The sequence below is a fragment of the Podarcis filfolensis genome (genome assembly GCF_964270895.1).
Source record: "Podarcis filfolensis genome assembly, chromosome: 3".
NCBI classification, from domain to species: Eukaryota; Metazoa; Chordata; class Lepidosauria; order Squamata; family Lacertidae; genus Podarcis; species Podarcis filfolensis.
Window position 1 is genome coordinate 95,465,937 of NC_139606.1, and position 27,835 is coordinate 95,493,771.

The 27,835-nt window shown below is 41.0% G+C and overlaps 2 protein-coding genes across 8 annotated transcripts in view; one reads left to right on the plus strand and one right to left on the minus strand.

Annotated features, from left to right (window-relative positions):
- Positions 1 to 21,864, plus strand: part of USH2A (usherin) — a 432,455-nt gene extending 410,591 nt beyond the window's left edge. Inside the window, exons 65-74 of one of the 7 annotated variants that reach the window (XM_083604668.1) lie at positions 5,212 to 5,421; positions 5,937 to 6,175; positions 7,724 to 7,941; positions 11,439 to 11,615; positions 13,436 to 13,519; positions 15,156 to 15,409; positions 18,411 to 18,512; positions 19,054 to 19,125; positions 20,509 to 20,733; positions 21,348 to 21,864. In XM_083604668.1, the coding sequence (XP_083460794.1) occupies positions 5,212 to 5,421; positions 5,937 to 6,175; positions 7,724 to 7,941; positions 11,439 to 11,615; positions 13,436 to 13,519; positions 15,156 to 15,409; positions 18,411 to 18,512; positions 19,054 to 19,125; positions 20,509 to 20,733; positions 21,348 to 21,437 (1,671 nt within the window). In that variant the 3' untranslated portion in view covers positions 21,438 to 21,864. Of the gene's footprint in view, positions 1 to 5,211; positions 5,422 to 5,936; positions 6,176 to 7,723; positions 7,942 to 10,909; positions 11,405 to 11,438; positions 11,616 to 13,425; positions 13,520 to 15,155; positions 15,410 to 18,410; positions 18,513 to 18,619; positions 18,684 to 19,053; positions 19,126 to 20,508; positions 20,734 to 21,347 lie in introns of those variants that run through there. The other 6 variants (XM_083604669.1, XM_083604670.1, XM_083604671.1 and 3 more) reach the window with 6 other exon arrangements.
- Positions 21,865 to 24,675: 2,811 nt separating this feature from the next.
- The window catches only part of KCTD3 (potassium channel tetramerization domain containing 3), a 30,432-nt gene continuing 27,272 nt past the window's right edge, over positions 24,676 to 27,835 (minus strand). The window contains exons 16-18 of the mRNA XM_083605081.1: positions 26,902 to 27,086; positions 26,415 to 26,553; positions 24,676 to 25,921 (exon numbers count right to left, since the gene is read on the minus strand). Of these exons, the coding sequence (XP_083461207.1) occupies positions 25,357 to 25,921; positions 26,415 to 26,553; positions 26,902 to 27,086 (889 nt within the window). The 3' untranslated portion in view covers positions 24,676 to 25,356. The remainder of the gene's footprint in view (positions 25,922 to 26,414; positions 26,554 to 26,901; positions 27,087 to 27,835) is intronic.

The window sequence follows — 27,835 nt, forward strand, 5'->3', positions numbered from 1 at the left end:
TCTAACTTGGAATTGTAATGGTCTAAATAACCCTCGAAAAAGAAAAAATATATTTCATGCTTTAAAGAAAGATAATTTGGACTTGATTTGTTTACAAGAGACCCATGTGACAAGAGCACATAGAAAATTGTTAATAAACAAGAGACTGGGACAAGAATTTATATCTTCAGACAAAGTAAAAAAGAGAGGAGTGGTGATCTATGTAAAGGAAAATTTGCAGCCGAAACAAATCTTTAAAGATGACCAAGGAAGATATTTGGCAATTGAAATTCAATTTCAAGGAGAAAAATTTTTGATAGTTGGGGTATATGCACCAAATGAAGGGAAAACAGAATTTTTTAAGAAGTTGCATGAGACTTTAACGGACTATATGGACTATAAATTGATCATGATGGGAGACATGAATGGAGTAGTTTCAACAAATATGGACAAAGCACAAAGACAGGTAGTCACAAAAGATGGAAGACTACCAAAAACCTTTTTTGAAATGACTGACAATATGGATTTGATTGACATTTGGAGAACAAAACACCCATTAGAGAGAGAGGGAACCTTCTTTTCTGAAGCCAAAATGACATGGACTAGGATTGACCAAATTTGGGTGACTAGCGGTGTGGCGTCGAATATAAAGAAAGTGGAAATCTGCCCAAAAACTCTCTCCGACCATAATGCAGTAAAGATGGTGATGAAGCAAACAACAACTGGCTCTTTTAGATGGAGAATGAATGACACTCTATTTAGAGACGAGGAGATCTGTAAAAAGGCCCAAAGAACTTTGAAAGATTATTTTGAAATTAACCTAAGGTCTAAAGTAGAAAAAAGAATAGTATGGGATGCAAGCAAAGCCGTGATGAGAGGGTTTTTGATACAACAAAATACATTAAAGAGAAGAAAGCAAAATGAGAGGAAAGAGAAAATCTTGGATAAGATAAAAGAAGGGGAAAGGAAATTAAGATTGAAGCCAAAGTCGCAAGAGATTCTAAGAGAAATCAAATTGTACCAAACACAATACACGGAACTGATGAATCAAGAAATAGAATGGAAAATTAAACAAATGAGACAAAAGACTTTTGAATCTGCAGATAAATGTGGCAAGTTATTGGCTTGGCAAATAAAGAAGAGACAAAAACTCAACACGGTAATAAACTTAGAAGTGGATGGAAAGAACATATGTAACCCAGTGGAAATTAGGAATTGTTTCCAGAGCTACTTTAGACAATTGTATACACAAGGGCCGCAGAATGAAACAGATATACAACAATTCCTCGAGAAAAATGGGCTGAAAAAGATTTCGCAGGAAAGCAAGACAATTTTGAATCAGGAGATATCAACACAGGAAATAGAAGATGCCATTCAAAACATGACGTTGGGCAAATCACCTGGACCAGATGGACTGACTTCCAAATATTACAAAGTCTTGAAGGAAGGGCTTATACAACCTTTGAAGGAAGTCTGCAACGAGATTATGAAGGGGAAAAGGGCACCCGATACGTGGAGAGAGGCCTACATTACACTTATACCAAAGACAGAGACTGAAAAGACCCAACTTAAGAACTACCGACCCATCTCCTTACTAAATGTGGATTACAAAATCTTTGCTGATGTTTTAGCAAAGAGACTGAAAAGAGTTTTGATGGAGGAGATTCATGGGGACCAAGCGGGCTTTCTCCCGAAAAGGCATTTGTCGGATAATGTAAGGAATATAATTGACATTTTGGAGAAGTTGGAAGTGAATATAAACACTAAGGCTGTTTTGATATTTGTGGATGCCGAGAAAGCCTTTGACAACATTTCTTGGAGTTTTATGTTGAAGAACCTCCGGGGGATGGGGGTAGGCCAAGGGTTTGAAAATGGTATAGGTGCAATATATTCTGAACAGAAAGCAAAATTAATTGTAAATAATGTGGTAACAGAAGAGTTCAAGATTGAAAAAGGGACACGACAGGGGTGCCCTATTTCCCCATTACTTTTTATATCGGTCCTGGAGGTTTTGCTTAATATGATCAGGAGGGACCAGTTGGTTAAAGGGATTCAGGTCGGAGTTAAACAATACAAATTGAGAGCATTTGCAGATGACCTGGTACTTACATTACAGGAGCCAGAAGCTAGTACGAAAAGAGTTTTGGAAATAATCCAAGAGTTTGGTCAATTGGCAGGATTTAAATTGAATAAGTTAAAGACTAAGGTATTGGAGAAAAATTTAACACAGACTGAAAAAGAAAGGTTTCAGAATGAGACGGGGTTGACTGTGGTTAAAAAAGTGAAATATCTGGGTGTGAATATGACAGCCAAGAATGTGAATTTATTTAAAGACAATTATGAAAAAACTTGGACAGAAGTGAAAAAAGACCTAGAGACATGGTCAAACTTGAAGCTTTCCTTGTTAGGTCGAATTGCAGTTATAAAAATGAATGTATTGCCAAGAATGTTGTTTTTGTTTCAAGCATTGCAGATAATGGATAAAATGGACTGTTTCAAGAAGTGGCAGAAAGATATATCTAAATTTGTCTGGCAGGGCAAGAAGCCCAGAATAAAATTTAAGATATTAACGGATTCAAAGGAAAGAGGGGGGTTTGCCCTGCCAGACTTTAAATTGTACTATGAAGCGGCAGCTTTCTGCTGGCTTAAAGAATGGCTGCTTCTTGAAAACACAGACATTTTGGATTTGGAAGGATTTAATAACATTTTTGGGTGGCATGCATATTTGTGGTATGACAAGGTTAAAGCGCATAAAAGTTTCAAAAACCATATTGTCAGAAAAGCACTGCTGAATGTCTGGGTTAGATATAAGGACTTGTTGGAAAATAAGACTCCAAGATGGTTATCACCAATGGAAGCTAAGGCAGTTAAAAAGCTAAATATGGAGTCGAAATGGCCAAGATATTGGGAAATCTTGGAAAAGGAAGGGGATAAACTGAGATTGCAGAGTTTCGAAAAACTAAAAGAGAAGGTGAGAGATTGGTTACATTACCATCAAATAAATGAAGTGTTTAAATTAGACAGAAAAATAGGTTTCCAGGTGGAAAAGTCAAAACTAGAGACTGAACTGTTAGAATCCAGCACTAAGAACTTGTCAAAAATGTATAATCTGCTGCTGAAATGGAACACACAAGATGAAACGGTTAAATCAACTATGATTACATGGGCTCAGGACATTGGTCATAACATCATGTTTGTTGACTGGGAAAAGTTGTGGACCACTGGGTTGAAGTTTACGGCGTGTAACGCCTTAAGAGAAAACATAATGAAAATGATTTATAGGTGGTACATAACCCCAGTCAAACTTGCAAAGATCTACCATTTGCCTGATAATAAATGTTGGAAATGTAAGGAAAAGGAAGGCACATTCTTTCACCTCTGGTGGACATGCCCGAAGATTAAGGCATTCTGGGAAATGATTTATAATGAACTGAAAAAGGTATTTAAATATACTTTCCCCAAGAAACCAGAGGCCTTTCTCTTGGGTATTGTCGGCCAGGGGGTGCTAAAGACAGATACAACCTTCTTTATGTATGCTACAACAGCAGCTAGAATACTCATCGCAAAGTACTGGAAGACACAGGATCTACCCACACTGGAAGAATGGCAGATGAAGGTGATGGACTATATGAGCCTGGCAGAGATGACGAGCAGAATCCGAGACCAGGGAAGAGAAGCGGCGGAAGAAGAATGGAAAAAGTTTAAGGACTATTTAAAGAAATATTATAAAATTGGAGACAGTTAGAATGATGTTGGACTAAAATAAATGGTTACTATTAGTAATGATTATGACAAAGAGAATAAGGGTGATTAGCATAAATTTATAATAAAATAAGGTAAGATTTCGCTGAAAAACTGTAAGAATTTGGAATACAGAAACGGGAAGTAAGAGGAGGTCGAGGAAGAAAGGTTTAGAAATTGGGTTATGAAGTGGTACGTGTTTTTTTTGTTTTATTATTGTTGAATGTTTGTTTATGTACGTCTTGTTTCTGTTATATAAAAAATTGTTTAATAAAAATATTTTAATAAAAAAAAAAAAAAAAGAATTTGATTTGGAGCAGGATTTCTTGCGAAATTAATTGAGGGTAAATGAATTCAAGAGAAGCTGACTTTGAGTGATCTAGGATGGGGTGAAGATTAACTGAATAATTTATTTGGGGTGATTTGGATAGGAGATTTGCTGGCTGGCTATGTGAAGTTTAAATTCTAAATATGTGTTTGTTTGATACACACACAAACTCATTAACAAGCATATGCAAATATATGCCCCTTTGTCTTTTAAGTTCCTAGCAATTTTCCTGCTAATTAGTGTGCCAGACTTGTATGTAGCTTTTTAAGATGTCCAAAATGCCTAGAAAGGTCTGTGAGATGTCTCCCTTGCTCTTGAATCTGTCCCACCGCCACAAGACCTTGCAATTGCCTGTATGTGCTGTGCAACAACATCTGCGTCCACCGTTGGCCTGTGGCTAGCAATGCTGGCTTGCCAGTGGGGGAGCTTAGACCTTTGCTGATGTATTACATTTGTTAGCTTCAAGGGATTTTGTATTGGAGTGGGTGTGGCAAGGTTCAGTTGACCAAGCCTGCTTTATCTTTGAGTAAAAATGGTCTAGAAGTTTTGTTGTTACCTTTTAAGTCCATTATTGATGGACTTTTTTTTGTTTGTTTAATTTGGTTTACTAGTTGATTTGATTTGCTGTGTGGGTGTGTTGGTGGTCCATTGTTTGAATTCAGCACTTTTATTCAACTTGTTTAGTTTAAACAGCTTTTATAAATTTTGTCATTTTTACCTTCTGTTACATTGTACAGTGGTACCTCGGGTTACGTACGCTTCAGGTTGCATACGCTTCAGGTTACAGACTCTGCCAACCCAGAAAGATTACCTCAGGTTAAGAACTTTGCTTCAGGATGAGAACAGAAATTGCACAGCGGCGGCGGGAGGCCCCATTAGCTAAAGTGGTGCTTCAGGTTAAGAACAGTTTCAGGTTAAGAACACACCTCCGGAACGAATTAAGTACATAACCAGAGGTACCACTGTACTTTTATGAGGTTTTGTTCCTTATTAGCCACCACAAATGCTATTTGTAGAAAGGCGGCACACATACTTTTAAAAATAGTAAAATGAATAAATATACCATTATGTGGTGCAAATGAAAATAAGCCTCGTACTCTTCCCCACAGACTACTTAAGGCTGCTTGAAATCTCACAGCTCAAATGTCATTTGTATTTTCAAGGTTTGGTCGGTCAATTCTGCAGGCCGGACTGCTAGCAGCTGGACCCAATGTAAGACAGGCCCAGCCCCTCCTCAAGGACTTCATGCACCTCTGTTTGATACAGTGGCATCTACTTCAGCTGTGGTGAAAATCAGTCCTCCACTTAAGCCAAATGGAATAGTCAGTCTCTACAGGCTGTTCTCAAACAACACAAAGGGAAAGGATATGGTGGTGAGTTTTCATCAGACAAATTCTTCTTTTGAGCTGGTAAGAATATTTGCTGTTTGATTTTTAGGAATCTCCACTGATGTAAAAAAAAAAAAAAGCAGCAGCACTATGTTTGATTTCATTCCTTTACTCTGCAAATAGGAAAAGGACCACATTTCCAGTGTGGTTTGCTGTGCAATGTTCTGTCCTTTTTTCAGGGCCAGATTTAGGTTTGATGAGGCCCTAAGCTACTGAAGGTAATGGGGCCCTTTATATGTCTAGCTGTCCTTTGTCAACAACAAATTGTCGCTGTTTTTTGTGTTGAATATATGCTATATGGTAATTTATGGACCTACACAACACAAAACACTTGCTGTATGTAGATTTTATTTTATTTGTTTTTCATCTTATATTTTGGAAATGTACATCCAGTTTTTTCCCCTTTTCATTTTTTTGTGGGGGGGGGGCAAGAAAGTGGGGCCCTAAACTATAGCTTGTTCAGCTTATACATAAATCTGGCACTGCCTTTTTCTTATCAGCTGTCCGAAGGAACAGCCACTCAACAAACCATCCACGGCCTGAGGCCTTTTACCACTTATTCTGTTGGGGTCGAAGCCTGTACCTGTTTCAGCTGCTGCAGCAAAGGACCCGTGGCACATGTCACCACACAGCCAGCTCCACCCTCACAGCAGCCTCCTCCCTTCATTCACAGCATGACCTCAAGGAATGCTTCTTTGCAGTGGGATGCACCTCGGGAACCCAATGGCATTGTCAGAAGGTAACTGCTAAGATATACTTGGTATCAGAACTAACATCTGTGCTGGCTGGACTGACTCTTCAGTTGATTCTCAAATGTCTGTCTTCCATTTTCTAGTCAACTTTAACAGCATTCACACCTGGTACCAATAATAGGAAAGAGGCTAAAGGGTTTTATTTTTTGTAAGCGGCATGAAGGAAAAGACTCAGGAGATTTCAAAGACTGCCTAAGGAACACAATGCTCATTGATGTTAAAGAGCCTTATCAAATGGAATCTCCTTGTAGGAGATGTTGGAACTCTGTTTTACTCAGAGTAAACCCATTTGGATTAATGAACATGGCTAAGTTTGGTACATTTCAGAGGGTGTACTCTGAATAACACTTAGTTGAATGTCACCCAGTGTACGCATTGCCTTCAAAACAAACTGGAATCCTAGCAATCAATGTTTGAGGGGGGAGAAGAACAGACTAAATCTAGTTGCTCCATCCAAACAGCTGGTTGGTGAGATTCCAAATGTTATCAGGTTGTTTATATGCAGCCATGGTTGCTAGACTAGGCTGGAGACTATGTGCCACACCCTTTCACCAACATGGGGAAGGCGTTATTGGTTTGGTTTGTTCTTGTTTTTATTATATATTTTGTGTTTTTTATCTTGTATTTCTGTGTTGTGAACTGCCCTGAGATCTATGGATGAAGGGCAATATACAATTTTAACAACAACAACAAGGGATGTACAGACAATGACCTGCTACCATTCGCATATAGCCAAATTAGAGGCCTATAGCTTAGTAAATCCTCACCATCACAGTGATTACATCATCTGAACTAGCAAATACCAAAATAATTCAGTGTCTTGTTGATGCCACCAAACTTAATTTTCCTTAGACAAATCAGGAATGAATATCAGTGCCTAAGAAAACTAGGCAGATTAATTATCTGTTCCTTTGGAATTGACAGTCTTGGAAAAATCCCAGGCGTATAGATACTAGCTGTCTACAAATCAACATTGGCCTTTTCTTCTTCTTGCCCTACCCCTACCCCACTGCACTGTTTCCCCCTACCATCTAGTTTGGAAAACTCAAAACCCAACACACTATTTTGTGACATGGATTTTAGAAATTTGTTGTTGGCGTGCCAGAATTTGTAACATTTTTTCCAGACTTATAATGTATTAGGGTCTAAGCATGTGTAAATATGATGCTGGCACTAAGGATCTGGAGAGATTTGTGTTCATCCCTAGACATGCAGGTCTAGTTACCTAGAAAAGTTATCACTTCAATATTTTCAATACTAGCATAAAGTTCAGTTGCCAATAATCATTGTTTGGTTGGTTGTAAGATGCTCTGGGTTGCGCTGGGCAAGATAAGATGACTGGAAAATTCAATATATCATCATCATCATCAATGGACATACAATTAGAATACTGAATGTGATGTGCAGAGTTCTGCAGCAATTAAGTTGAGAGCAGGTCCTTGTGTTTGACCAGCATCAAGACACATAAGCAGGAAAGGTAAGCTTGTGTTTACCTGATAATTGTGGCTCACCAGTGCTTCCATCTTTTCCTCCAGGTATGAACTCCACATGCACACATCCTGCCCTTCCTATTTGCAGCCAAGAGAATCAGCTTGTAAACTTGGCCCTGTTGAAGTGAAATATGCGGGAGATGGCCAGCGTTCCAATGTGAGTGATCTACAGCCTTATACAACTTACAACCTGAGGGTGGTGTCTTACAATTCAGTAGGAAGCACTGCTTCAGAATGGATCAGCTTCACTACCAAAAAAGAAGGTGAGTTAATACAGGAGAGAATAAGAAACGTATTCTGCCACTTTATATGCTTAGAGCATGAATGGGAACGTGTGACCCTCCTGATATTGTCGAACCACAACTCGCATTATCCTTGGCCATTGATCACTGTGGCAGGCACTGGTATATTTAGTTTTGCTGTATCTTGTTTCTTATTGTTTTTAATAATCTCTATGGTTGCGGCAAACCATTTGGGGTTCATGCCATGGTGTGTAAGCATTCTCCTGTCTTAGCATCTTTACAATGGTGGAGACGGCAAAGGAGTGTGATACATGGGGGGAGGGGACAGTGAGGAGCAATCCATCTATTTCATTTCAAAGAGCAAGTGATAAGAGCTGGGAGGAGCCATTTACCAAAGCAATGTCCCTCCACCAACTTCACACTAGAGGCTTACGTTAATCAACCATTGGTAAGCAAAATAATGGCAGCCCAAATAATGCTATTATAGCTATATTGGTTGGCTTGCCTTTGAAGACCTTTATTTGGTGAAGACTGCCTTTTTCTTTTCGTTTCTTTTTTGGCTGGACATTTATTTCAACACATTCCTATTAACTCAGTGTTAAAGTTACTGAAAATTAGTGATCTGAAAAGCAGACTTCTCTGCAGCTTTACAACAATGGGTTTGCAATGAAAGGTTGGCCTCCTAGGAGCCATCATTACAGGTCACACTGATTATATAGTCTAGTTAGTTAATTGCTGTATTAATTTATTCAGCTTGTTAACTCCATCAGCTCCTCAGGTCTCTTGTATGTGCACCCTGGGTTCTTTGTTTCGCTTTCCTCGGTTCTGAAACACATAATTTAAAAGAAGGAGTCACTGGCTTGTAGCCTTTCTACTTTCCTTTAGCGCAAAGCCAGAATCATGACAAATGAACATGCCCTCCTTGTGTCCATAAAGATACTTTCATCTAACACAGTATTTCAAGAAGAGTGTTTGATTATATACTTATGTATGATGCTATTGATTGATTATCTGGAGCAGTGAAATAGATGGCTATTTGCAATACTCTCTAACTATTTTTGAAAGTAATTTTTTGAGAGGAAAAATCAAAAGAATAAAAATGAATGGATGCCAAAAGACATAATTTATTCTTGAATGAATATAGTTTGGAGGGGAGGAATTAACTCCATTTAAATTACTTTAAATATTAATTCAATATGAAAAATGGCTTCCTTGTGTATTTAATAATATTAATGATAATTAACAACTCTAGAAGTATTCAATGTTCCTGGCACATTTATGGGAATGCTCACAATTCCAGCAATTGCAATTTGCAAATTTTCAAGTTGTGATGAGTTAGTACTGTCCAAGTGGACAGTTCTGATCCTTTCCACACATTCTGCATAACATTATTTTATTTGTTTGTTTGTTATTTGTTTATTAAGACATTTATATACTGCCCTTTACCAAAAGGCCACATGGCAGTTTACCACATAATAGGTAACATAATTATTGCACAGCACAAAAACTGAAAAGCAATTATTTCTGTACAACTAATTAAAAAAGCAGCAGCATCAAACCACTCATAAATTACTTCAGGCACCATTCCCTTTATCCAAAAGCCTGCTGAGGCAGGTATGTATTCACCTGTTTCCTAAACAGTGATGTGACTAGATGCATCTCAGTGGGGAGAGTGTTTCACAGACCACCCAAAGATTTGGATTGTCCAAACAGCAGTGCATTTTTTGCAAACGCTATTTAAGAGTATGTGTTCTCTCTGAAATATTTTATGTGTGAAATAGTTCATGATCAATCTTGCTTTATACCTAGAACTTAAGTTTAAGTTTTATGGAAGTTTATTATGTTATTGTGTCTGTATTAGGTGCTATGCCTCTTCTCTTTTTGCTCACCAACCCCCTCACCAAAGCCAACCCTACCCTTACTCCCCAAGTTTAATCCTTTCCCTGCAGAGCTTGCAAAAACCACCCCTCCCTTCTTCCCTCCCTTCTTCTCTTACTTAGACTTTGTCAAACCTCTACAACTTGCCTGGGTTGCTTGCTTGCTTTCTCACCTAGGCAATCCACCCCCTTCCCCTTCTCTCTCCTTGCCAAAGTCACCTCCCCTCTCCCCCTACACCATGCCAAAGCCACCTCCTTCCCCCACAATCCAGTGCTCCTGCCGCCACGCTGAGCTCCCCACACTTGTCCTTTCCCTTTTGGTAAGCAGCAGTGACTCACAGTTTTGGGAAGCCCCACCCATGTCACCTTACCAGCCATTGCTGCATAGCTCACAAAAAAATTCTGTTAAAAAATCCCTGCTTGTATACTTGTTTGATGGGTCATGTTGACTTCCCACCTGGGTCACCTACTGGCCTGGCCACCCTTCTCCATCTCCCTCCTCCTCAGCCTCCAACACTGCTAAGGTGGTCCATCAGCTCTGAGAACCCAGCTTGCCTTCACGCTGTATTTTGCAGTGCTAACTGTCAGCAGCCACACAAAATGCAGTTTGATGACATCCTTACAATTTTATTGTATGTATAGATATGGGGGAAGGCCCATTCTGGCTGAAATGCATGTGACGCCAACTTGTGGCACCAACAAGTGCAGTACTCTTCAGCAACATCCTTCCTTCATAACTGTACAGAAAATATGTGTGTCCCCGTGTACCTATGGGAGCAGCCATCTCCCCCCCCCCCCCGTGTTCCTGATACAGTCAAACCTCGGTTCTCGAACAGCTCTGTTTTCAAACATTTTGGCTCCTGAACGCCGAAAACCCGGAAGTAAATACTCCAGTTTTTGAACGTTTTTCAGAACCCGAACGTCCAACGTGGCTTCTGCTTAAATAAATGCAAGAAGCTCTTGCAACCAATCGGAAGCCACGCCTTGGTTGTCAAACGTTTCAGAAGTTGAATGGTTTTCCGGAACAGATTACGTTTGACAACCGAGGTTTGACTGTAGCCTTACAGGGGCCTGGGTACATGGGAATAGTCATCCTTTTCTTTCTACAATAGGTAACATCACTGGATCTGGGAGAAAGCCAAGGTCAAACAGGCAAGAAGTAGGCAAGGATGTGAGAGTCAGGGTTGAGCAAAGTAAAGGAAACGAGTGTTGAAAAGCAGATTCAAGGAAGTTCAGGACCTGCTCTTTGGCAGGTTCAAACCAGGAAGCTCTAACTGGAGCTGTCAATCATCTTCCTATCAGCCTCCTTATGGGAGCTCCTGGGAAGGTGGATCCAAAGACAACAGAGCAGCTTGTGACTTCAGGTGAGCTTGTTGAATTGCATTAAAAATGATTATTCCTGACACTAACAAGTGGTCCTCTAAGGATTATTACTGAATAAATGTATGTGAAAAGTCCTGAACATTACTACGCATTAGTATCCTCCAACTGCAGCAGCCCACATGCTCATATCGTGTCTTCCTTCTCCATAGCAGAGTGTGAAAATGGCTCTAGATCTTATACAGATGTGTTTAATCTCTAAAAACTAAAGAGGCATTTATAAAAAAATACTCTTTTTTTCTGTCTGTTTTCTTCTGCCAGTACCTCAGTACGAATCTCCATTTACAGTTGTCAGCAATTTATCCACTCTCTACCTTGACTGGAGTCACACCTTCTCACTGAATGGGCCGCTGAAGGAATATGTGCTAATGGAGGGAGGGCAACGCATCTACAGCGGCTTTGACACCACTCTGTATCTGCCAAGGACATCCGACAAAAGTCAGTTTGAGTTTCCCAATTCTGTTTCTGGCTAATGCGTCACATATATATCTAGTTTTATGAGGTACCTTTATACAATTTGCAACCCACCTTTGGATCAACTGAACCTCAAGGCAGCAACCTATAGAGTGATTTCCAAGTGATACTCAGAGTAGACCTACTGGAAATCAGTGGTCTCAAATTAAGAACATAAGGAGAACCTGCTGGATTGGGCCAATGGCCCATCTACTCTGCATCCTGTTCTCCCAAGGCCACTCTCCCCTCCTGTGGTATCAGGCAACTTGTATTCAGAAGCATCACTGCCTCTGAGGGAGGAGGTGGAGCATAGCCATCATGCCTGGTATCCATTGATAGGATGTATCCTCCATGGAATAACTTGCATTACTGTTGTCAGAGTACATGCAAAGAGATAGTTGACATTTGTCTTAGATTGGGGAGGGAGGGTATCAGCATGTGCAGACCAAAGCAAATTCAGGCCTCCTCTCCTTGGGCACCGGAGTACTGATAGCAATACAACCCCCTGGGCCTATCATTAAGGGAAGGAAAAATGGAGATGCAGCTGCTTCACTATGCATTAAATGCAACATGTACCTTGACCCTGAATTAACATTACTTAGCTAACAGGCTGGTGAGGTGTGAGGGGTACTTAAGACTTCTGTTGTCAGATGAAAGGGAAAAATACACTCACGCCCCAACAGACTGCTGGGAAATGTGGTTTTCGGGCCTTAGAAATATGGAATCTGTTTGGCAGATTCCTTCATGTGTATAGAGCTGTTCCCTGACTTGAAGCCAAGTAGAGTTTTATGCGGGTGGCTCTGTGGTATAAACCAAACCTAGGGCTTGCCAATCAGAAGGTTGGCGGTTCGAATCCCCGCAATGGGGTACGCTGTACGCCGGCTCCCTCAGCCAGTAAAGCGACATGAGCTGGTTAGGTGTGAGGAGGACTTAAGAGTCGTCCGCGACTGGACCTAATGGTCAGGAGTTCATTTACCTTTACCTTTAGAGTTTTATGCAAGTATCAGAACATACAATGGGCTCTAGATCAGCTACCTCCTTTATTGCCTATTAAACCCTTTGTTATGCTTCTAGGGCAACGTAAGAGTATTTCTTTTTGTCCCTTCTCACTTTATGTTCTGCAGACACAGAAAGTCACACCCAAGTCTGAATATTTGCAATATCCTTAGTGGGAAGGCATTAACCATACCACATGCAGTAGTAGTTAAAATACTTAATAGGGAGATGATAAAAGGAGTTTTCCATCTTCAGGAGATGCTGTTTTCATAAAATTTAGAACTTATATGCTAATGATTACGTTGCAGAGGACAGTCCTATGTTTGAAGGGCTGTTATTCCTCTCTTTCTGAAGGCCCTGCACCCAGCAGGGGAAGAATGACTGGATGCCCTGGATGGCAGGGCCAGCCCATCCTTGAGGCAAGATGAGGCAACTCCCTCAGGTGGCAGGATCCACAGAGGCAGCACATCCCAATGTAGAACTTTATTCCCCATTCCTTCCTGATGTAGATCTTTACTCACCCCTTCTTCCCTGGTGGGGAGGGAGGAGCCATTTTGTGCTGAAATGTCTTGGGCTGGCCACCCCGACTGTAGGGGAGGGACTCATGAACCTCCAATTGGTGCACTGCACTATGAGCATAGCAAGCAGGTAGGTAGGGGGAAAGGAGGTTTCTGTCAATCAGTGCTGGTGACAGGCCATGCCTCAGGTTTAAAGCAGACATCTTTAGAAAATTAAATAAGCAGAACAATAAAATGACAGTATAAGAAGTTTATACAGTGTGCATGTTTTAATCATACAGTGTTGTTCAGCCTATTCATTTCAGGTGTCTTGTACCACTGACCAAGGAAGTGCGGTAACACCGGTGATCAAATACAACACTGCTACAGGAATCGGTAAATTCACAAAGGCTCCTCCTTGCCATTGCGTGCGGATTTGCTGTCAAATATTACTGGTGCACATGGGCTCTGTGTGTATCTCAAATAATGAAGTGATTCAGATCATGATTCTGTGTACCTGGGTGGGATCACACCATTAACAAGGCATTTCAAGGTGGGTTAGACGGACCCCTTAAACTTCCAGCCTTGGTTTATCCAAAAGCACAAATTTTCCACCTCCCCTCTTATTTTCTGAGAAACAAAGCCAAACTGACTGGAGAAATGGCCGGAGCTTGATAGGGAGAGAGACAGAGGACTCTTTCATTTTGCTGGACACAGTGAGTTGTTTTCCAAGGCCACTCCAAAATCACAGTGATTTAGGGGAAGGGAGGTTTAGGCAAATAATCAGTGTTGTTCTTCATGTGGGTTTTAGTTATGTTTTAGTTATGAGAGCAGGGGATTAGTGGTGGAGTTAGAACACTGGGGTGGCTTGCTTCTTTCCCAATTATTATTATTTTTTGCCTAACAAACAATTAAAACTCATAGCTTATTTTTTCTTCAGGGAGGGTACTTCCAGGGAGAAAAAGAAACTGCAACTTCTCCCATTAAAAAACAAACAAACAAACAAACAAACAAACAAACAAACATAAAATTGCCTAGCAGGATAGCTTCTATACCCATTTGTCAGAGTGTTAGAAGCACCTCCTTCATGTCTCCAGTTTTTGAACTGATTGCCCACAAAAGAAACTAGGGGATGGAATATGATTTCTATTTTCAGACCACTACAAGGTAATGTCTGCTCCTGAAAAGTCACCTTTTCAGAGTGGCAGGACCTATGCTCAGGAATTCCCTGCCTCTGCTGAAGATTTTCCGTTGCAGCAAGCCCCTGTTTTACCTTTGTTTAAAATATTTTGTTAACCTTACCTTGTTTTTTAATGATGGTTTGATGCATATTTGTTTTTGATTGTGCTGTTTATTTTAGACATGCTTTATCTAAAATAGACTCTATAGACCTCTTGCGTAACTTTTTTTCAGCAAGTGGTTTATAATTTTTTTTTCAAAAAGGAAGAAAGAATGCACACCCTTTGCTAGAGAGACCAGTGACCCCTTTGAGACTCTTTATTCTATCCTGTTTAAAACTTATTCCTTAAAAAAAGTATTTCCCACCAGACTTCCCTCTTTTAAATCCCCTTCAAGGATTAAATGGACACAGTTGTTGTGGTGTTTTTGGCTTGAGTGCAAGAAAGCTTTTTGCAACATATATTCATGTGAACACACATACACACACTACCTCCTGATAATTGTTTCAGCTGTTCAAGGTTACGTCGATGAATCAGCCTTCGCTTTTACACACACACACACACACACACACACACACACACACCCTTCTCTTCCCTGGTAGGTGCCAATGCAGAGGTGATTTCCAACCCAAGCAGCAATGCCAGGGCTTAAAACACAGTCTCCAGAGTGCACTAAGCTTTATGATCCAACCCACTGGCATACTGTGCCACTGCGGCCCCTTGCAAATGAGGAGAGTGTGACAAACAGCCACCAGCATCTTTCCAACACCTTATAAAATCAAATAAGGGGCGAAGCTAGATCACACTACATTTTCTCTCTAAAATAATGCGTGCCCACCCTCTTCCTTCCCCAGATATCACAGGCCCTGCGTTAACAACCCCGGGAGATAAGCACGAAGCAGAGGCAAAGCAGGCAACCTTCTACACGGAGCTGTGGTTTGTGGTCCTAATGGCCATCCTTGGCTTGATCCTTTTAGCAGTCCTGCTGTCCCTGATCCTGCAGAGGAAAATAAGCAAGCAGCCTTATGCACGAGAAAGGCCTCCTTTAGTCCCGCTTCAAAAGAGGATGTCGCCGATGAGTGTCTATTCACAAGGAGAGACGCACATGGTACGCTGCTTGGACTGTGAATTGTTTTGCAGGCATGCTCCCCACGTGTGCATGCATGCACGCATTAATGCACGCATGCAGACACCTGCCCACGCATGCACATATAGATGGAGAAGCTTTTTGTCCGAAGGGAAAACTGCAGCTTCTGCCCTGGCAGTGACTAGTTCACATTAAGCAATTCTCTCGCAATTCCCCCCTCCACCTAGAGAACATACGCCTTGGGGCAGCCATACAAATGTGAACTAATGTAAATAAAGTAATTTGGGGAAATTGTAGAACTGTGGAGTTGGAAGGGACAACAAGGGTCATCTAGTCCAACCCCCTGCAATGCAACCTGGGGCTCAAACCCACAATCTTGAGATTAAGAGTCTCAACTCTACCAACTGAGCTCCCTGGAGAGGCCAGTGGTATCATCTAAGGCAGCTTCCTATGCTCCCAACAATTAAAGCAAATTCACTAAGCGCATGCTTACGGTTTACTGCTTGATATGGGGCAGAGGACAAAAGCAGGAGGTCTTTGTGGTATTCTCTCCCCTCTTCCCATAATGTTTCGCCATGTGTACTCGGGTCACGTGTTTCGCAACCAGCAGCACAAACTGTTGGAGAAATGCACCGCCCAAGGAAGGGTGCCTGAATGTTTGGCGCGTGACATGGGGCTGTCATATTTGGCTGCAGTTCTACACTGAAACCAAGGGAGTTTTAAAATACTTAGCTTTGGCCAGATGACACCTAAGTAGAAGATAACTCTGCCTACCGCTCAGGATGTGAAACTTGGCAAAGGTACAGTATTTGAAGAGAGAAGCAGCCGCTTTTATCTGTGCCTTGTGCCTTTCTAAAGGGAATCGTTGCAGAATTATATTGCTAGCCATTTCCCCCTCTCCCGCATGTGCTGTGTTCCCCCCGCCCTCTTCAGACTGCACAGCATGCTTAAATGTTTCTGTCATTTTCGCAGCTCAAGCCTTTGTTAAAAGCCTCTTAAAAGAGTGCAGCAAGTCAACAATTTTAATTTTTATGTGGCCCCTTAAGGACCTGTCAGTGCTGTGGCTACTCCTCGAGCATTACCGAGTTAGGGGGCCAAGCGGGGGCCTTAAAGGAAAATGTTTGTGTTTCAACAATGACCCTCAGGAGCTGGGGGATGCTGCTCTCAGCAACATTTCTATGGTGACTCTGGGTGGATTGTAAAGGCTAAATTAGGGCCTGTTTAATCAATTTTAGTTGAGTTTCTGAACTAGTAAAATGAGCTTTGAAAATAGGCTGGTTTGCCTTTTATAGGAATAGTCAGTTGTAGCTGAAAGAAAGGCTCAAGAGCACCAGTAAAAACAAAAACCTGAGGATGCAGTTTGATTATAATAAGCCAAAATGTGTGAAAAGTAGGCATTACAGTAGGGAGAGAAAAACCTGAGTGTTGTAAATGCTTAATTCAGGCACCCCCTTGTTACAAGGTTGTAAAAAGTTCAATGAAATGACTTAATAAGCTCTTCTCCCCTATTCTTTGTTCTGCCTTCTGCTCCTAGCACCAGGCTCATCTCATAGTCTGGTTAGGCCTTTAGGAACATTTGAAGCTGTATTCTTCCAAGTCAGACCACTGGTCAAGCTAACTTTGTGTTGACCAGCAGTAGCTGCCCAGGGTTTCTGACCTGGATGTTTCTCTGCCCTAATTATAGATGCTGGGGACTGGACCTGGGCCTTTCTGCATGCAAAGGATGTGCTCTACCACTGTGTGGTCTCCTCTTCAAAATACCCAGGATCCTTGCCTTCCTTTGGTCCCACTTAACCTTGTTAAGGGCAAAGGAATCTGCCTTATACTGAGTAAGACCATGGATGCATCTAGCACAGTGCTGCCTGCAGCAGAAGTAGCCAATGTGATGTCCTTTCGATGATATTGGACTACAACTCCCATCATCCCTAGTCACTTGCCAGACAGTGTGTGGCTAATGGGAACTGGAGTCCAGCAGCATCTGTCGGGTACCATTTTGGGTCCACTACACTGGCTGTCCAGGGTTTCAGACATGACTTTTTCAGTGCCACAAGCGGAGATGCCAGGGATTGAACCTGGGACCTTTTGCACACAAAGGCTTTGTGCTACCTCCAAGCTACAACGTTAGCTGCTGGCATTACCAACACTTTGCTATGTTTTCAGTCCCAAACGGGGGGGATCTAGGAACCCCCAGTCCACTTGCAGCTCAAATCCAGCTACTGAAAATGAGCTAGGCCTGGGTGGGAGGGGGTCCTCTGGGCCAGTGGTGGAGCTTCATGCTCTGGCAGTGGGGGGTGGAGAGCAGGTGGGGGCGGGGCTGGCCTGTGTCTCTCCCCCCCCCCACTCCTCTTCCTCCGCCAGTGTTCTGGGCTATCCCTGCTCACAAGCACCAAGCGTGCTGGCAATGCCTCCTGCTGCCCATACATTGAGAAAGGGCCTTACAGGTGGACTGGCATACACATGTATCCCTCCTACACACAAGGGAGGCACCTGGGGCAGTCAGATGGCTATCAGTGTATATGTGAGGTCTCTCCTCACACTCACCAAACATGTGGCCAGTGGGTGAATCATCAGCAAGGGGGCAGAAAGAATGGAGACCCATTTTAAAACAGTGAACTTGAAATTGTTATAGTATATAAGTTTATGCTATTGTGTTCTATATATTACCATTATGGGGTATTTTGTTTATTTGATAAATTTAATTAATATAGTATAAATTAAAGCAAGCTTGCCCATTGAGATTTGCCAGCTACCTCTGACCTCAAAGGGAAACTAAAAGCATAGACAGGACAACCTTGTTTCTGCTCTGAGTGTGTCAACAGCTGAGAGAGGTTTACATGTAAAAAAGCCGCATTTCCATTCACTCTCTTTTCTAGTTTTCCTTCCCCTTCGCCTTTGGAAGGTTAACTGTCTGAACTGCTGCTCTTTCCCCCATCTCCTCTGTTTTAACTCCTTGTCTTCTCTACTGCCTTGCCTCTCCTCCTTTATTTCCTGCACCTATGATGTTTCAAAAAAAATAATGCAGAAACCCTCTTTCACTGATAATCCCTGCCATCAGCCTCCTCTTGCTACTTCTTTACAAGTCCCTGTCATCTCGTCTTCACAAGTATCACAGAGCTCAGATAAGGTAAGCCTTTGCGATGCATATGTCTGCATAAACATTGAGAAAGATATATTTCTAAACCGCTAGGCAATGTCTTCTTCCTCCATCCCCCACCCCCACCACTGTATTAGATTGAGGGAGTCGCTCTGTTTTATTATCGCTTTCAAGGTCACCCGGCATAAGGTGCAGATAATTGTAAGTGCAGTTTTTTACACCTAACTCAATTACTGGCTTGAATCTGGAACACTCAGCCACTGCAGCCCCATACAAATGCTAGCGAAACTTGCCTCCGAGAGCAACAAATTGGCTTTCAGTTGCCATAAGCCTTCACTGCAAATACCTTCCCATTTTTCTGACTCGGTATAATGGGGCAATTCCTCAGCTTCTACAGATCAACATCGCTTTGCTTGATGGCACCGAAGTTTCACGGGCTTCCTCCTTGCTGGCTCTGTGGCCCGCTCGGTGCAGACATTCATTGCAAGCTAACCTTCCCGTGGAGCATTTGTCACAGCACCCAGGTCGTTTAGAAATGCCATTAATACATTTCTTCCCTTTTTAATCTCAGTTTGAGACGGTTGCCGATACGTCTGAGTCCTCAAGCAGCGTCACTCTCAAAAGCTACACAATGCACGCTGAGGTAGTGATTAGTGCGGGTCCGGCCTGGGCGACCAAGCACTGGCAATTTTCTTGAGTGTTGGCATGAAAGTCTTTTTGCATGACACTTTATAGCAGAAAAGGGGATGGTGCTGAGCATGCTCTTGTATTGTGTTTCATTGTCCAGGTAATGGAGCAGGTGTAGAACTGGGGTACATAGGCTCAGGCACAACTAATGGGTTTCTTTAAGAAAATTGAAATTGGGCTGATGCAACAGGGTTGTTGTTTTTTGGAACATAAGAGAGTTGATTTCCATTAAATCACAAACTTGGGATTAACCACACTTGGGAACCCAGGGGGGTTGAAAAGCTGAGTATTTACAGCTAACACAAACAGTCTCAATCCATAACCATAATATCCATATTAAGAGCATAAAAGCCTGTTGGGTCAGGTCAATGGCCCATCTAGCCCATCACCCTGTCTCAAGGATGGCCAACTAAATGCCTATAGGAAGCCTATAAACAGGACCCAAACCCAAGAGCACTATCACCTTCTGTGGTTTCCAGAAGCTCCTTTGATCTCCTGGGCATGAATGTGGGCAAGTGATGAGTGTGTTAGAGTCAAACCCAGAAGAGCTGCATTTTCATTCAATAAATCCTTATTTAATCCCAACATCTTCTAGAACAGCAAGCCATACCCAGGCTTGCAGGCATGTTTCAAACCTTTCCATTGTCTGAGAGTGTCCATTTCTTCCTGTAGAGTGCAATTGGAACCGTTTGGTGTTTTATGTGATAAACTATGTGGCATTGCTTCCTCATCTCTTGGGTTTGCTGTGATTGCAGTGCCTGCTTGTGTCTGTGGGCTTTTTTTTACAGGGCAGGTCACTGAGAGAGCTATGTGACCAAACTGTGAAAGCAGAGAATGTACAAAGCTAGGCATAACCCATATTAGCAGAATCTTTAGAGACCCTACTGATCTACAAGCTTAAACCCCCCAGCACTCATTCATTAGGGAACCAATGGCCCTGCTCACCTTGCAGGCACTGCTCAGCAAAAGGCTGTTGTTGGAGTGAAATGGGAATTGTGCCGGTGACATGCATGTATTGCATGCTTAGCAGGAGATCACCTTGTGAAACTGCATTGCAGAAGGCTATGGTTTCCACAGGGAACAATAGCTGAAGAGAGTGCTAATGATCCTTGCCATGTGTGTTTAATGGTGTTCTGTTATTGGTCATAAACTCTGCTGTGAAGATGGGCTCCTGCAGCATTGTGAAATTAACTCTCATCTGGTCATCAGCTAAGGACAGCTGATGGAAACCAGGGGATCATTTTGCAGTGGAAGCCACAGTATGGTGATACATGGTTTGGTAAAAGCTCTTCCTAAGACAACATTTTATTTATTTTGTCTCCTCCTTCCATGCTTCTAGGGATTAGCAGATACAAAAATTCCAGCGCCAGTGTCTCCTTTGAGTATGCATAGCAATCAAAGTACTTCCGGCTTTCCAGTACCAAGCCAAAGCCAGGTGCAGCGTACATATTCCCAAGGTTCTCTACATCGGAGTGTCAGTCAGCTTATTGATGTCTATGACAAAAAATCCTTAATAGAAGATACCGTTTGGGATACCATTATTCATGGCCATGACAGTGGTTTGGTAAGTTCTTTTCAAGCGAAGACTGATAAGCTTTGGGGGCCAGTGGCAATTGCAGCATAAAAGCCAGTGGAAAGAGAATGCTAGGAAACCCTCTTCCCCCCCTACAGATATTAGTAGAGTCATGAATTCCTGCATTCCACCACTTCTGGCCAATAACCCTTTGCTTCCAAAGCTGTCTGTTCCTCTAAGGTTCCTTTGATCCTAATTTATACAGGGCACTGGGGAAACCCAATTACCTTAAAATGTACTTACCCACATGCACTGGTCTATTAATATGCCAGCAATTGATGGCCCAATGTTACAAATGAATGGACCAACTTACATGGTGAGTGTATTTTAATGCAGTTGGGCATGCATGGAAAGCTTACAAAGACAACTTACCATATGGGAGGAAAACAATATAAGCAAGTTCATTCGTTTCTTTCTAGATTTTGAGCCACATCCTATTAAGAGAGTTAAATTATCTACTTAATTGTTGAAAATGCCAACAGTGTTCCTGAATTAATATTAGAAAGGTGTTGGGAGGTGAAGAGTTTCCACCATTATGTTCTTGGAACATAAGCCTCTTCAACAACAAAAAAAGTAAATTTATTTATTTGTTTGCTTGTTTATAGTATGTGGATGATGAAGATCTTGTGAGCGCTATAAAAGGCTTCAGTACTGTCACAAAAGAACATACAACATTTACGGACACACCTTTGTGAGTAGTTTTGCCACTGGTACGATGGCATAAGCAGAATATGGAAGGTGTTTTTTTCTTCAAGCCATTCTGAACACACTTGCCTTGTTTAGTCATTGTGATGTAATGTGCCTACCAATATGAATTATCTTGATTTTTAATTTTTTTAAACAGTGTCAGTATTACCATATAATACTTGTGATAATGCATTGCTAAGAAGGGTAAGATTTCACCCTACAATGAAGATTTTATGGAGTAAATTTTATTTATATAGCAAAGTATGTATTATAAAGTTTTTAAAATGTGCACAACTGAGCCAGAAACCTTTATACACATTTTAAGCTCCACTTCCAAAAGTATGAAGGGAACCCATGGTTGGATGAAATGGTCCATTTGTCAAAAATGAGCCACCGATTATTTATGCTACAACATATATAAAAGTTTGCTTTGAATGTTTCAGTCAAAATGTCTTAGTTTCAAAACGAAACCAGTAAAAAGTAAATTGTGGTTGTTTCATCCCAAACATGAGGGTTTGGGATTGTGTGAATCCAAGTCACCCCCGATTTGTCCCGATACAACCATTTTCTTCACCCTACCACTTTTATAATAATAATAATAATAATTTTTATTTATACCCCGCCCTCGCCAGCCAAGGCCGGGCTCAGAGCAGCTTACAAGCAATAATAAAAACAAGATGAATGATTAAAACTTAAAAACAAAAATAAAATACAACATTAAAATAATGGAACATTAAAATATTAAAATGTAGCCTCATCGCAGGAGGAGAAGGAAAAGAAAAAAGAGAGGGAGGGAGGGAATCAAATTGGCTCCAAGCCAAAGGCCAGGCGGAACAACTCTGTCTAACAGGCCCTGCGGAAAGAAATCAGATCCTGCAGGGCCCTGGTCTTCATGATCCATCAGCACCATAGTTCTCCTACACCACTTAGGTTTGGTCCCGGGATGTTCCAAAGTACATGATCATGGAAGTAGAGAGTTTGATATTTATATAGCTGTGTGTATGTTCTTTCTATAAAAAAAAATGATTACTGAAATGACAGTTTAGTTTGACTCGCTTGTACAGTGGAATCTTGGCTCGCTAAGAATCCTATTACATACCATGCCGATTTCCTGCATCTCCCTTAAAATATATAAATTTTCCACTACTGTCCTAGCAATTCTTTCATTATAGTTCTTATTCTGCAGTGGTTTGTTTCCCTAGCTATGTGTTGAAATATTTTTGATTGCCCTGAATTGTAGACTGAAATTGCAATTTTTTGTAGGTCAGTTCCATACCTAGCACTGAGCCCTACTGAATTCTTTGGGATTTACCCCCAGAAATATATATATAGGATTGTTGCCTAAATCATTCAAAAGAACTGATCTAGGTAGTTAGTAGTTTAGGTATAAGCTACATCACTTTGCATCAATTTTCTTTGATTAAGTTATGTATGTTCTGTGTCAATAGCTAACTTTAGCCGTTGTCTGTAGCAGGTGGTCATCTTATCACTGTTTTGTTAGGCACAGGTTGAAACAAAGGTGTTATGTATCTAGTTTTGTGGGCTGGATGCAAGGTGCTACTATCATGCCACTGATAATAACAAAATTCATTCCCTGAAGCAGTAAGGCAGTTTTCAGTGCTACACTTATCACATGTGCAGATATGTCTTCTGTGGCAAGGGCATAAACATTTCAACCCTACACCAAAATTGAAGATTTGGCTTGGGAAGAACAAGAGTAGAACATCATTTCTAGTAGCAAACTGTTGTATATGTGCTACTGACAATAAAACCTTTGTAGTTTTGTCTGTTGATAAGGAAAAGGGAATCACATTTGAACTCAGTCCAAGTGCACTTCAAACCATAAAGTCCCAAAGGACTGGGCCCACTAACATTTATACAAGTACTCTGGTTAGATGGTTTGTGAAATGTAATTTCATTGTGTATTTAGAGCTGGATACTCTTTTTCTGTGTTACCTGTTGAAGTAGCAGATATTTTCTTTTCTGCCATTATACTTGCGGAGCAAAGGACAAAATATTAAGTTACTTTAAAAGCTGTCTTGTGTATTATTTTTTACACAGAAAAGCAAGCTAAAACTAAGTATTTTTAATTATTATATACGGAAATGTAGTACATTTCAGAATATCCCAATTAATAAATGGTTTTAAACAATATTTTTTATTGGGTTTCTTTGACTCATCTTGGCCTATGGTCCTATTTATTGCTTATATGAGTAGTTTAGGATTACTTTGGACAGACCACTAGCTGGACTTTTTAAGCACTTTTATCCAGAATATTGCTATAAATTAACTATTGCACAAAAGTTAGAATTGCATTGTGCATTGAGATTTGTGGGATTCTGGAGCAGTATTTTGTATAATGTGGATACCATCCCTTGTCATGTCCCTTGGATGTCAGGAGGTTTTTGAAGGTGATTAAGGGCCTAGTGGCTGCTTTTACTGCTGGATTATTTAAGAAGGCGTGTAGTTGGTGTTCTGTTAGCCAGGGTATTTGGGTGTCCCCTAGTTGGTCTTGAATTGTGTTGATATGGGCTTGTTATTTTTGCAGAAGTCTTTTAGGTGGTGTAGGTCTTTGGCTTGCCATGTTTTTATTTGGAAGTTTTGGGCTGTGTGATGGGCTGGGGGCTTAGTGGAGATGTGGTTGGGCAAAATTTGCCTACTTTTTTTCCCCTTCCTGTGTGATCCTGTTTAGTGTTGTGGGGATTTTCCTTTGTTTGTTTTGGAGGAATGGATATGCTATGGTGGGGATGCTTCTGATAGTGTCTATCTCAAAGTGTATCCATTGTTTTGACTCGTCTTCTAGAATGTATGGAATTATGCTTTACTGAAAAGAAGGAATGTGTAGACAGATCTCAATTGTTCCAGGCCAACTATATGAAGGCATGGCACAGGAAGAAAAAGGAATGTAAAAACCTCACAGAAACAGCGAGATCATTGTTCAAAATTGATTCTAACGACAGCTACTTCTTTTAGATTCATTGTTTGGCTCAAGCTGGAAGATGGTAAAAGCTCACCAATGCTTTTTTTTTTTTGGTATTCCAAAGCTACCCTATATAGAGGGGGGAAGGGTAATACTATGCAATGTCTTACAGTTGCAGAGTCAGATCACAAGTTTCATATGGCCTGAATCTAAATCTCTCTTATTGCTAATATTTGTTGCTTATCTCAACTGTTAATGCTTTCCAGGAGGTGTTGCCAGTCTTGTAAGCAATAAGTTTTTCTCATAAGTAAAATAATACACACCTATTAAATTCTTTATACTTTAATATTAAAGACAAATATATGCAATATAATATTTTATAGCATTCAAATCATTAACAAGATGTTTAGAATTGCAGTATGATTAAGTTAACAAATTGCACCAGGTGATGTATACAAAGTTTATTAATACTAGTAAAAAATATGGTGACTCAACAACAAAAAAGGCAAACGTAAGGTGAAGTGGCCATGCCACCCTCTTTCCATTATTATTCCCAATATGGAACCACAAAAGCATGAAGAGAGACCGAACTCACTGAAGACCAATAAGTAGGCAACATACATTAAATATTTAGCATGTGCAGAGCCACAAATGGGAATCAGAGTTACAGACATTAGAAAATGCTCCCCTTACAACAAAAATGGTAGTGCATGCCAGCCTCCATTAAAGAAAGCCTGAAATCAAAGTCTGTACCAGAAATGGACTTCATATTCATCGTTATATGAAGTCATCAATTTAGAATACTAAAAATGCTTCTGTTGGTTGTGCTGTGAAGCCAAGTCCTTTGTGTAGACTGATGTGTTCCCTATCCTTCTTTATTCTACTTCAAGAACATCTTGAAAGACACAGACTTACAGATGCCCACAGACATAAATGTAAACATATTATCCAGTTTAGTGTTTAAAACCTTTGATATATATTTTGGATATAAATATCCTTCAGCATTTTTACAAGGTATAATCCTGGCAGTTAGAGTCACTTTTCTTATGCCGTGGGGAAACTGCTGTCTTTGTAGGTGATGGAGAAGCTGCCCCAGATGTTTCAGATCCTCCTTCCACAATACTTGGTGAAGACACCAGATGAGGTGCTTTCTTCCTCCCCAGGAATCCTCCTCCTTCAAACCCACCTTTCTTTTTATTGTCTGCTTTGGCTTCGTTTTCTTCATCAGTTCCTCGTTTCTTCAACTCCAATACATTTTCGGGCACTTTCTGACCATCACTTGCCCCATCTGCTGCTCTGGTAGCTCTTATCTCAAGTGCTGCTATTGAAGCCCTTTTGTCAGTTATGTTTTCACCTGTCCTCTTCACTTCTGTCTGTACAGGACTCTGGTTGCCATTCTGAAGAATACCTCTGTCTACCATAGTTTTGTTCAAATTAAAAGCCTGGATCTCTCTGTAGCTGTGAAAACTCTCTGTCCGTCGTGCCCTGGCTAATAAAGGGCTCTCCCTATATGGCCGTATGGAACCATATGTAGTGGTTTCGTGGATCATTTCACGGTGTTGCAACTGGAGGCTGAAAATATTTTATATGCATGAGTAAGAGCACCAGTATTAATGAACACAGTCACACTGAACAGATACCACAAGCAAGAAACAAGGTATTCTCATTTTCAAGCATCTATGGTGCTGTTGCTTGTGATGTTACCAGAGCTATTCCACACAAAGATAGTGGAAATTAATGTTAATGGGGGAAAGTATCTGATCTTTCTGGGAGGCACTTATTTTGCATATTTAACAAAAATGTAACCTTTTGATAGTTAGCAGCTGACTGTACCAAAGGAGACTTCTCTGGCTGATATCTATATTATTAGTCACATTGAAGAGTAGATCCAGTAAAAATCAATGAATCTGAGTATGCCTCATGCTGGCTATCACTTTCTGTAACATGCAGTTCTAACAGGGAACCACTATGTCTAAAAAAAATCCAAGTCTCAAAATGTTTAAAGTACTGAATGAAAAGATTCGGATTACAGTTTACCAGCCAGTACAAACATGCAAGGACATACCTAGAGCTGGATTCACGCAGACGGCTTTGCTGCATCACTGAAGTGGCTGGGCTGATATTGGGAGTCGCACAGCGAGATGTGCTCAGGTCACACTGATCCAGAAGCTTAAGCAGTTCTTCTTCTGTAGGACCACCCACATCTTTTAAGAGAAAAAACACAGACCAGACACACATGCCTTTAAACGGCCATACTCTGCCCACACTGCATAGCCCATCCAGATCAGCACCCTGTCTCGTTTGAGCCAAATACTGAAGTAGAACCCTGCCATTTTTTAGCATGCTGTTCCTAGCTATCCAGCCTTGCTGATCTCCTGCAATTTACCCGGAGATCCACGAGTAAATCCTCAATCTACCTTCTTCCCACCTCTGCTTTAAGCAATAGGTTGGAACTGCAGTATAGGAAGAATACAACATCCTACTGGATAGCTACTAAATCTGGCTTCTTTCATTAATAGAAAAATTGGATTATTGCACATCAAGGCAGATACCTTTTTCTTCGCTCTTATTAACCATATCCATAGCAGTGGTGAGGTCCCACATCTGAATACTGCCATTCACGTGCCCCGTGAAAAGGTAGCGCCGTGGTCTGGAGCCCATCCGACTGGATCCCTCACATTCTCGTACAGTGAAGGATGAAATGGTAGTACAGTCAACAGCCTGAATTTCACATATCCTGCATTAGAAATTGCACAAGGGCACATTAAGTCAACCAATCTGCAAAAACAAGGGGCATTTTCATTTTTAGGTAAAAGCTTAGAGATTACTAGTAAAACAAAAATTGTAACAGAAGTGTTATTACCTGACGAAGAAATCCTTAAACGCAAAGACAACAGTATCTTCTAAAATTTATTTAAAGAGTGCACACAAAATAGGACACTTCTGTTACTACATAACACACCATGCCTTTCAGTTATCCAAATATCCAATCTGACATGCAAGCTAAGAATCAGCAATGCAGCCCTGTGACAGTTATGGAAGAGGGAAGAACCTCAGGGCACTCATGAGATGTGGTCTGCCAAACCCAGCAACTGGCACTGATGTGCTTGTAGGGTTATAGACTGTGGCCATACTATACCATAATATCATCATGCATATGTTAAAGAATGTTCTAGAAAATGCTTTGCTCCATACTGATGCGGAATAAAAACTCAACTGTTTCCATCCCATAAATAGCTATGTAACTGCCAAGAGTCAGAATCCTTGCAGTGCATTGCTAGTGGTAAATCACAAATTGTTAACTTGCATATGATGCCGTATCAAGAGGGCCAAAATTCCTCCCCAAATTTAGTGGGAAATTCAGTGGTAGTCAAAAGGTTCTCCTAGAAGCATTTGTTCTATGAAATGTTCTATAAACTGGCATATGCTTTTTTGAAAATTCTGCATAAGTAATTCCAAGAGAAACCTGTGACTACAACTTCTGCT